The 12227-nt window shown below is 41.0% G+C and overlaps 1 protein-coding gene across 2 annotated transcripts in view; it reads right to left on the bottom strand.

The window, feature by feature from the left end:
* Window positions 1-894: 894 nt before the first annotated feature.
* PPP3R1 (protein phosphatase 3 regulatory subunit B, alpha) overlaps window positions 895-12227 on the bottom strand; it is an 83862-nt gene continuing 72529 nt past the window's right edge. For both annotated transcript variants that reach the window (XM_056567909.1, XM_056567908.1), the window contains 2 exons: window positions 11683-11867; window positions 895-1438 (listed from right to left, as the gene is read on the bottom strand). In XM_056567909.1, the coding sequence (XP_056423884.1) occupies window positions 1391-1438; window positions 11683-11867 (233 nt within the window). In that variant the 3' untranslated portion in view covers window positions 895-1390. The remainder of the gene's footprint in view (window positions 1439-11682; window positions 11868-12227) is intronic.

Here is a 12227-nt window from a genome sequence, read left to right as displayed (position 1 = left end):
TATTCTGTGTACTAAGTGTGTATGTAACATATGCAGCCAATAGTACCACAGCAGGAAAAGGAGAGGCGAGTTTTTGGAAAAAGGAAGAAAAATATAAAATAAAATCTCGCTACTTTTATATCACACGATGTAGTAAATAAGGACAGACCGAACATTATAGTTTCACATCACATGCAGGATTACACAGAAGGAATAACCACCAGAAATAATAATATCCTCTCCTATAACAAATATACATATACATATATATATATATATATATATATATATATATATATATATATATATATCGATTTAAATATTACCAGTCATGCTGCCTGCAGTAGTTTGTTCTATTCAATCGATGGGAGTGAGAGAAGAATCAAACAGAATTCTCCACCTTGACTATTGTTGCTTTGTATATGTAAAAAGGGAACAGGTCCTGGTAGGACGTAACCCATCGCAGCCGCTGCACTGACGGAACAATATCTGGGGTAGTGGCTTTGCTCCAGTAACTACGTAAAAGCAGGTTTTCTGTGCAATTGCTAGATGCATTATAAAGGGTTCTTCACTTGGCAGTAACATCAACTATGTTTCAAAAAGCAAGAGACACAGTCCCTGGTAATATATTAACATGTATAAATTAAAACATACAAATTTCCTGTCTTTAAAAAAAAAAAATAATAATCAAAAACACAATGTGTAAAGTAGATTAACAGGATGCAACGGTGTTGATCAACCCAGTTAATATACAAAAACCTCAAGAGAAAATAAAAATTATCACAAGAAATAATACACACTAACCAGACACCCAGCAGAAAGAAAGTATACATTCTTCTAATAAATATTTATATATATATATATATATATATATATATATATATATATATATATATATATATATATATATATATATATATATATTATCTGTGTGAAATAAAAGTAAGGATTTCGATTTTCGGTATTGAACGGCTTATGTTCTGCTTGGCACTTGTTTACTCTAGGTTCATTTGTTTTCGTTACTCAAGTAACTTAAGTTGAAGCCCCACCTACTGACTACATAGAAAGCTATTTATATACTCCTTGTTATAAAAGATGAAGAAAAAAAAACCAAAATAAATAAAAAAATATGAAAAAGAAAAAAAGCCAACTCCCTTCTTTTTCTCCATCAAGCCGATATGCTCTTCCCCATTGTGCTGTCCTTCAGACTATAAAGTGCTACACTGAGTTATTGAGAGAATTAAAAAGTTCAATAACACTTAGGTTGGCTTCATGAGGCTCATGTTGGAAAATGTGGCTTCACAGAGAAAAATACTTCCATTTAAAATACACAGAGAGCGTTGCTGGACGTCTTGAGCAGATCTTCAGAGATGGAGAAGAAAGCAGAAGTGTTGGGTGTTGCTCTGAGGAGTCACACGTCAACCACCATCTTTTTGTGGATATCTAAACCTCCTACCACCTGGAAAGAGGAAGGACGACAAGATTATCACATTAAATCCAATTAACAAAGTCATTTACCATAAAAATCTGTATTTAAAAGAAATTGACAAAATGTATTTTTGTGGGAAGGAATTTTGCAGACAGTCACAGCAGAGGATGGAAATCCCCCACATGGCATCACATATTAAAAGGGGTACTCCACTGGAAAACCTATATATATATTTTTTTTTTATTTTAAATCAACTGGTGCCAGAAAGTTAAAGGGGTACTCCCACTCTAGACATCTTATCCCCTATCCATGCGCCACCCACCTGTTTCTTGTCCAGACATGCACATCACGCCCCCTCCCATAGACATGCATTGAGGGGACGGGGCGTGACATCACACGGGGGCGGAGTCCTGACGTCACTGACTTCCGTTCCCGTGGTCACGACCCAGACTCTCCAGCACTTCCGGACAAGAAACAGGTGGGTGCCGCATGCAACCTTGCGGGGGTCCCTAGTGGCGGGACCCCCGCGATCAGACATCTTATCCCCTATCCTTTGGATAGGGGATAAGATGTCTAGGGGCGGAGTACCCCTTTAAGCAGATTTGTAAATTACTTCTATTAAAAACTCTTAATCCTTCCAGTACTTAGCTGCTGTATGCTCCACATGAAGTTCTTTTCTTTTTTAATTTCTTTTCTGTCTGACCACAGTGCTCTCTGCTGACACCTCTGTCCATGTCAGGAACTGTCCAGAGCAGGAAAGGTTTGTTATGGGGATTTGCTGCTACTCTGGACAGTTCCTAAAATGGACAGAGGTGTCAGCAGAGAGCACTGTGGTCAGACAGGAAAGGAAATTCAAAAAGATAAAGAACTTCCTCTGGAACATACAGCAGCTGATAAGTACTGGAAGGATTAAGATTATTAAATAGAAGTAATTTACAAATCTGTTTAACTTTCTGGTAACAGTTGATTAAAAAAAAAAAACAAAAAAAAAAAAAACGTTAAATAGTACCAAAGTACCAAGTATGGAATAATTATTATTGCCCGTCAGTGTTACACTGTTTTATGTAATAAAAAATAAATAAATAAAAAGCCGAAAAGAACAACAGGTACAATGCAAATTTTTAAGAATATATTACCCCACAAAGGTACTCAAAAAAATACAAATCTTTATTTCACAAAACTCATCACTATTAAAAACAAATGATACAAAAAGTAAGAAGCAGAATGAGGATGGAAATCCCCAAAAAGGCTATTACATATTAAATAGATTAACCATTTATCCCCCTGCATCTCGATTCCACACAATGTATACTTTCACCCCTTTATGCCTTTCCACCACTTCCAATTATCCTCTCCCAAGCCCCTGCTGTACAATGAACAGGAGCTCAGTTCAATACACACGAGCCCGCGCGCCACTAACCGCGCAGCATCTGCGTTGCCATGACAATGTCGGCGCTGGCTGGAAGCGACGTGTCAGGGGTCCCTGCTTTTTGCGCGCGCTCCCGGCATGCACAGCCAGACCATGCCGACACCGCCACACACAGGATCCCTACCAGGTAATCATGTTCACCTTAATACTCTGTTTGCTTTTTAACCCCATCCAACCTTTCATCTTCCGTTCCCTCTTTCCCCAGCACACTTTTAAAGTCACCTACTCCAAAAAGTGGTAAGTACTCAAGTATCTTCCACCATATATAGAAATTCACTACCATGAACCAAGCTAGCCCTATTGCACATAGATGCTGCACATGTTCAAGTTGTCACATTCATACTGAAACGCTGAAACATTATTATGTACCGAGCCTGCCTAATACTGCATACATAAGTCACTGTCTGTTCTATTCAAAATATCTGTTCCTAATACTTTATTTAAACTAATCATCCAAAATTGCATATATATCCTGTAATGTGTTCCAGTTATTGCCTACATGTACTATACTTGTATTATATTTACATAAACAATTTCTTGGCATTCCATTATTCCTCACTGACAAGCTCCACACCTGGTTGTTCAGGGTTAAAATATTTTTTATACTTGATGCAAATACATGTACTATGATTTCACTTTATTTTATGTACTATGTTACCACATATATAGAGATACATATATGTACTAGGGGTGTGAATCGCCAAGAATTTGGCGATACGATTCGAATCGCGATACCAGTGTGGCGATTCGATATATCCCGATATATCGCGATACCGTCTAGGTGACGATACATCACGATATATCCCAATACATTGCCCACCTGGGAGCATTCCTAGATCCCAATAGACGCCGCTGTCAGCTTTGACAGCGGCGATCTAGTAGACCGGTGCACACTTTTCACATTTTATCCGGTCCGGGCTGCAAAATAAAAGAAAATGCACTTTCTCTTACCTGCCAACGAGCCCCCGGAGCTCCGGTACAGGTGTTCGGTCCCCGGGCTGTATTCTTCTTACTTCCTGTTAGCCCGGCACGTCACACAGAGCTTCAGCCTATCACCAGCAGAGGCGGGACATCGCTGCGGCCAGTGAAGCTCCGTGTGACGTGCTGGGCTAACAGGAAGTAAGAAGAATACAGCCCGGGGACCGAACACCTGTACCGGAGCACCGGGGGCTCGTTGGCAGGTAAGAGAAAGTGCATTTTCTTTTATTTTGCAGCCCGGACGGGATAACATGAGGAAAGTGTGCACCGGGAGTACTCCTTTAATAGCCAGCCGCGGCAATCGCCGCATGCTGGCTATTAGCGGCGGCCCCCGGCTACTGAAATCAGCCGGGGGTCGCATAGTACAGAGTGGGCACGAGTCGGAGCCCGCTCCATACACTCAGAGCGCCACCGTGTCAGATCCGGCCTGCCCGGCTCCACAAATGTGGAACTTTTATCTCCTGATGCCCAAGACATGACATGCTGTTCCGGGCGTCAGGAGATAAAAATTCCACATCCCTAAAAGAATCGATTCAAAAATATTTTGAATCGATTCAGTATCGGCAAATGAAAAAATCGCGATTATCGCGAGAATCGATTTTTTCTTACATCCCTAATATGTACATACACTTCCATCCAAGTGTATACTAGTACTGTCCAATTACTAATAAGCCATTTTTTATCGATATTACTAGAAAACACATTTTTTTTACCCAATCATTAGCTTACACTTTATATGTACACATTCCCATTCATGTGTGTTTTTCAGTACTGCCAAATTGGACCCGAGGAAGGCACCCTTGAGTGCCGAAACGCATTGTCCGTATTACTCAAAATATTGTCCTGTGCCGGCCTGCGTCCGTTTTATTGTGAACAACCCTGAGCAGCGCCTCCAAGGCCGCCTTTTCTGAATCACTCATTTCTAAGCTGGTTCCCCATTGGGAATCCAGAATCGGTCCGAGTGCAGCAGCTCTACTTTTATCCATTTAAGTGTACCTTAAAGGGGTTCTCCCGCGCTTAGACATCTCATCCCCTATCCAAAGGATAGGGGATAAGATGCCCGATAGCGGGGGTCCCCAGTGGCGGGACCCCCGCTATCAGGCATCTTATCCCGTCACGCCCCCTTCCAAAGGTTTGCATTGAGGGGCGGAGCAGGACGTCACACGCCACCGGCCCTGTGGTTGTCGGTAATCAGACCCAGAGCAAACACACTCCAGGGACTGATTTTAACTGGGGTGCCGCGTGCAAGATCACGGAGGTCCCCAGCGGCAGGACCCCCGTGATCAGGCATCTTATCCCCTATCCTTTGGATAGGGGATATCTAAGCGCCGGAGTACCCCTTTAATCACCACGACCTGCAACAGCCGTGGAAACAAAAACGTCATCACCTTATAGGTAAGTATATCACTTAGGTGTGGGGGAGGGATCACACCAAGTCGATATATGCTACAAGGGAGCGCCCCCTGTCTTTTTATCCTTGTCATATTAAATAGATAAATTACATATCGCTCTAATGCCAAGAAATATATAACTCCCAGATTTACTAATATATAAACATACGCAGTCTGATAAAATCCAGATGGCAGTATACAAATACAAAGTGCACAGTGCAAACATCACATTATATCAGAGACCCCGATACAGAATAAGCTGTCACAGAGTAACATGCCAGGAAATCCCACCTCGTGGAAACCCCCCAGAGCACGTTTTAGAAGATAACTTTATTATACTACCCAGGAGACCATACATATATGCATCTGTCCAACCACTGTTAAAAATATTAAAAGCAGTGTTTCCCAACCAGGGAGCCTCCAGCTGTTGCAAAACTACAACTCCCAGCATGCCCGGACAGCCTTTGGCTGTCCGGGCATGCAGGGAGTTGTAGTTTTGCAACAGCTGGTTGGCAAACACTGCATTTAAGGGACATTATTTACCTGAATATTCGCATCTTACACATAACGAAAAAATTGTATCATATCCCGTCCTCAATGGGAATGTGTACATATAAAGTGTAAGCTAATGATTGGGTAAAAAAAAGTGGTTTTTAGTAATATCGATAAAAAATGGCTTATTAGTAATTGGACAGTACTAGTATACACTTGGATGGAAGTGTATGTACATATATGTATGTCTCTATATATGTGGTAACATAGTACATAAAATAAAGTGAAATCATAGTACATGTATTTGCATCAAGTCTAAAAAATATTTTAACCCTGAACAACCAGGTGTGGAGCTTGTCAGTGAGGAATAATGGAATGCCAAGATATTGTTTATGTAAATATAAAACAAGTGAACATCACTATGGCAATTTTGATTCCGGACACGCACTCGCACCTAAGGCATGCCGGGCGCCATTGTGTGCACTGTCACTTCATTTTAGCCATGTGGACGCATATAACCAGGTACTTCATGTCAAGTGAATTTAGATTTTTAGGCATGATTGGATGGATTGCATGTGTATTAGGTCTCTTGGGTACTGTAATCTTCACCCCCTGAGGAAGCAGAGATTACAAAACACACACATTGGGGTTTTCCTTGAGGTGACAGCCCCTGCTATGTTACAGCTGGTTTTGTTGCAGGATCTTTTTTTTTTAAAGGCTCAATGATCCCTGGATATTGTTACAGACTGCAGTCACCAGCACTTTTACCCTCCTTTTTGCTTTATGTTTTCTTCAGTTTTTTTTAAGACTGCTTGATATAATGTGATATTTGTACTGTGCACTTTATGTATTTGTATCCTGCCCTCTAGATTCCACCAGGCACTGCATACATTTATACATTTGTAAACCTGGGATTTCCTATTTTTCTTGTGCATTAGTGTAATTTATAATCCAATAGTGCAATAAGTGAAACCATTCTAGGGATTTCCATCCTCTGGAGTATTACTCTTTGTTCACAAAATTCATATCGCATCACTATTAAAAACAGATGGACACAAAGACTTCCCAGTAGCACTATTTGTACATGCCTTTTGTGGGGTATTATTTATTTATAACTAGCTGAATACCCTGTGTTGCCCGGTTTTTCCTTCCCAATCCTTGTTTGGGAGGAAAACAAAGGAGGAAGCTTTTGACTTCATATCCCGTTCTCATATATTGTTTTCATATCCCAACCCCATATCCCGTCCTCCCATCCCGTCCTCCCCTCCCATTGATTTGCATGGGACTTTAAACAAAAGCCCTGACCCTCACAAATGTGGGTAGTTAAGGGTTAAATTAACTATCCTATATTTTAAGTGGACATATAAGTAACATGTGACCAATTATTATTGAAATATCTCCAGCCGTTTGGAAGTTATGCAGTAACATATTTCCCATAGATTTGTATGGGACTTTAAACAAAAACCCCGCCCCTGGCAAATGGGGGTGAGTAAGGGTTAAATTACCTATCCTTTGTTTGTTGCTGACATATAAGAAACATGTGTGCCTAGTTTCATGTTAATATCTTTAGCCATTAGGAAGTTTTTGTGGAACATTCACACGTTGAGTTTTATATACGGTATATAGATAATTTGCAAGGTACTTTATTTTTGTTGTGGGCACTGGCAGGCAATAATAATGCTTTGAGTAAATAGACTAAAAAAAATTCCTTGTTCAGGATCTGTCACTTTTATCTTTCCACAAGACAAGTCTAAGTAGTCCTATGAACCAGTATACCCCAGCTCTCAGGATAACATTGATAGAATGGGAGTAGAAAAAAAAAAAAAAAAAAAAAATTTGGAAACTATCTTTTACCTATTTACAAGGGACTACTAGATTTTCCTCAGTTTATTTAAATAATTAAACAATGAATGTCCCTTTAGCCTCTGTCCAGAATATCTAATTATACTAAAAAACTATAAAAGGAATAGTGCGTTAGGATACCCTATTCTACATAACGGTATGCAGTATTAGTCAATGGGATTGTGCTCAACTGTGTACACGGCGGACATTTCTACCACTGAAGTCACGATTCCGGCGTCCTTGGAAAGACATGTCTATTTTTTTCTGCAGATTCTGCTGGGATTTGCATTGCAGTCTATGATACGGCACATTTCCGAACAGTCCTACTGCCTGCCGGAACATTCAAATGTGCGGAATTGTTAGTCTGTGTTTTGTTGACTGACAATCTGCACATTTTCGGCTGTATGAACATGGCCTTAAAGGATAACGCTGGGATGTAACAACTTATCTCCCGAACAGCACCCTGGTTCTCAGCATGAATGGGGCATGTCCACCACTGCACGAAGCAGCAGCCGACACTCCCCCCTTCATGCAGCTATATATAGTTTCATGCAGGGAGATTGCGGGGGCCCCAGCAGTTGGACCCGCCACGATCGAACACTTATCCTGTATCCTTAGGATAGGGGATAAGTTGTTACATCCCTGAGTTATGCTTTAAGAAAAAAAAAAATAGGGCCTGAAAGCAGTAAACCAGTTGTTATGCCTATAAATTGTAGGGAAAGCCATGAGCAATAAAATAAGTAGTGAAGAGATTAATCTCCCTTCCACCATTGTTTACAGTCAGTGATGTGCTTGCTGAATCGCTTTATAAGATTTGCAGATTGATAACATCAGTGATCAAACAAACCTGATGCAGCACATTGTAATGTCCTATGTGTGATGAATAGGGTCAGGAGGCCACAAGGAGTAGTCAGGTCACTAAATAAGACTCCTTCTTGGGCACTCCAATGCCTTGCAATGTTTTAACAGCTGATCCCTATTCCTGAATGTCAACCAAGTGGAAATGTCAGTGCTGCCTAAAAAATACATGTGTCACAAATCTGTGGAAAATGCTTAGTCCAGTGTTTCCCAACCAGGGTGCCTCCAGCTGTTGCACAACTACAAGTATGTTGACCCCATGTCCAAAATATCTTGTTCCTTTGCAGTACACAGATTGTTATACTGTATTCCTTTTGCCTCTGTTCCTTTGTTTGAATAAGCAAAGCTGCAGTATAAAGCATAGTCCCCTAGGTTTAACCCCTAAAGGACACAACCCATTTTTGGCCTTTTAGTTTTTTCCTCCTCGCCTACTATGAGCCATAACATTTTTTTTTTTTTAATATTTCCATCAACAGACCTTTATTAGGACTTGTTTTTTTGAGCGCCCAATTATACTTTGTAAATACATCATTTATTTTACCATTAAATGTCTGGCACAACCAAAAAATTATTATTTGTGTGCGGGGAAAACTACAATTAAGCAATTTTTGTAGGGTTATGTTCTTACACTGTACACTTTACAGTAAAACTGACATGAAGTTTACACCATTCACCGAATGGATCATTCTTATATTTGAATAGTTCTGACATTTGTGCACGTGCGATACCAAATATGTTAATTCATTTTTTCTTTACAATTTTGTTGTAAAATAGTAAAGAGTATTTTAAACTTTTTTTTTTTTTTCACTATTTTAAATTTCCACATAGGGGACTATTTATAGCAATCTTTTGATGGCCAATACTGTTCTGCACTATACATAGGCCAGAGACCAGCGCAAAAGATCAAAGCAGAGCAGCAGGAGGTAGGTGCAGGGACCTCAGGCCACCATCTAGGCTCTTCGAACCATGTGGTTATGCCGAGGGTGGTCCACTGAGTCTCCGTATGCCCCCATTGTGCTTTAGATGCTGCGATTATTACTGATCACAGCATTTGAACAGTTTATGTAAGGCATTACTAATAGCAGCCAGGACCCCCAGTGCATGAAGCAAATGCAGCTCCTGCAGTGTTTCATGTAAAGGATGTAAATACTCGAGTATTAGCCGTTCCTAATATAAGCCGAGGCCCCTAATTTCATCCGAAAAACCTAGGAAAAGTTATTGACTCGACTATAAGCCTAGGATGGGAAATACATCATCCAGACCCCCGTCATCATCCAGACCCCCGTCAAAATGACAGGGTGATCATGATAGGGTAATGATGATGAGGGTGATGATTACCCTCCTCATCATACCCCTCGTCATCATCACCACCGCCTGTCAATCCCTTCAAAATCATCCAGACCCCCCTTTTGTTTTCTTCTCACCGGGCCTTCCATCTTTGGCCATCTATGCTGCAGGGACCGTCCGGTGGGGAGGGTTAGTCGTACCGGGCTGTCCATCTTCACAGGGAGGCCCTCTTCTCTGGGCCGGCCACGGACTAGTGACGTTGCGGTGACGAAGACGCACAGGAACGTCCGTGCGCAGCAGACATCCGTGACGTCCCTGCGTGGTGGCGTCAATGCAGCGTCGCTAGTTTGGGGCCGGCCCGGAGAAGAGGCCCTCGCGATGAAGATGGACAGCCCGGAACGACTAACTCTACCCACCGGATGGTCCCTGCAGCATAGATGGCCGAAGATGGACGGTACGGACTACCCCATCACTGGTGTTTTTTTTTAAGTTCACTCGAGTATAAGGCAAGGGGGGCGTTTTCAGCACAAAAAATCGTGCTGAAAAACTCAGCTTATACTCAAGTATATACAGTACATCCTGGTGCGTTAAGTAGCAGGGTAACAGGATGTACATTTACGTCCATTGTCCATAAGGGGTTACCTAGCCTTATAAAATGAATTGACTTATGTGTGTTTGCCCTTGCATCTCCATACTGATACTTTACTGCAGCTTATCCCATTCAAGTGACCAGGGCAATGCTGAAGTTCCAAGCATTGCTGCTATTAACAGTACATCGATTGCACCGATGGGGGCAGGAAAACATCGCCATGGCCTCTTCAATCAGCTAATCAGTGGGGGTGACAGGAGTCAGGTCATCTTTGGTTGTCCAGGCATGCTGGAAGTTTTAATTCTGCAACAGCTGCAGGCACCCTAGTTGGGAAACACTGTTCTGAACAGGGAGTCTATTACAAAAAGATAAGCCACAGTGAAATAATTCACAAATATATGTGCTGAATTTAAGCCTAATAAAATAAATCTTACGTACTGCCGCTCCATTTACAAGAACTGGTGCACAATTCATTTCAGCGGCACTAGAGTAATGTACAGTGTAGTGTGTGGTCTGCTAAAAACTCTTTCCTAATAGATAACAAGGGCACAATGTTCAGAGCTCTGACCTGAATTATTCTACAGTAATAAGCAAATCCCACCGCTCAGAACCTTGCTAATGTCCTAGCCTGATCTTGTGTTCCCCAAGGAAAGACGTTTACAGCTCCAGAATCTAAAGGCCAAAGGCTTCGTGTTTCTTAAAGATACACTAATTGTAAGGACAACATTAATAGCGGTGTTTTTGGCACAGCAGGTAGATTAAGGCAAAGTAAACTTTTATTTTTGCTCCCATCAGCAAAGGTTTAAAGGGGTACTCCGGTGGAATTTTTTTTTTTTTTTTTTTTTTTTTTTTTTAAATCAACTGGTGCCAGAAAGTTAAACAGATTTGTAAATTACTTCTATTAAAAATTCTTAATCCCTCCAGTACTTATTAGCTGCTGAATACTACAGGGGAAATTCTTTTCTTTTAGGATTTCTTTACTGTCACCATCCCAGTGGTCTATGCTGACACCTCTGTCCATTTTAGGAACTGTCCAGAGCAGCATATGTTTGCTATGGGGATTTTCTCCTGTTCTGGACAGTTCCTGACATGAACAGAGGTGTCGGCAGAGAGCACTGTGATCAGACAGGAAAGAAATCCAAAAAGAATTAAGGATCAAGATTTTTGAATTGAAGTAATTTACAAATCTGTAACTTTCAGGCATCGGTTGATTTAAAAAATAAATAAATAAATAAAAGATTTCCACCGGATTACCCCTTTAAGCCCGATCCTTGAAATCAGAGACGCTGTGAATTCCTCCGAAGAACATCTCAAGGATGGCACCGATCAATCATCAGCTAAGAGGACAGGAGGCTTAGATCTAGTTTAACACAGTAGGGAAAAGAGCAGATCTTTCAGTGTAACTTACAGCACAAAACTCTTCAAAAGATATTCTTCCGTCGCCATCTTTATCTGCGTTGATAATCGTTTTGTCTACTATCTGCTGTAGCTGGGTGTCTTTGAGATTGTTTCCCACCATCATCTTCAATACTTGGAAAAGCTCTCCATTAGAGATGTAGCCATCTTTGTCCATATCGTATATACGGAAAGCAACTAAAAAAAGAAAAAAAAATTCAGGATGTGACATTACTGTGTACGATCACCCCTCTAAGGGACTATGAGGAAATCACTAAATTGTTAGTGCATATATGAAAAAAAAATATAAAAGCCTATATAGCAATAAATAAATGTACAGGTTTATAAAGCACTACACATAATCAGGACCACAGTGTGCACTTGTAATGGTCTGTACACACTGCCTTGAAATCTGCCATTGTATACATCAGGAACATTCATGGGCCTATACAAAAAAATAAAAAAATTACACTTTTACATACATCCCCGTACAGCAGTGTTTCCCAACCAGGGTGCCTCCAGCTGTTGCAAAACTACAACTCCCAGCATGCCGGATGT

The sequence above is a fragment of the Hyla sarda genome, chromosome 3 (genome assembly GCF_029499605.1).
Source record: "Hyla sarda isolate aHylSar1 chromosome 3, aHylSar1.hap1, whole genome shotgun sequence".
NCBI lineage: Eukaryota > Metazoa > Chordata > Amphibia > Anura > Hylidae > Hyla > Hyla sarda.
Note: the sequence above shows the minus strand (reverse complement) of the source record. Positions and strands in the feature narration are given on the sequence as shown.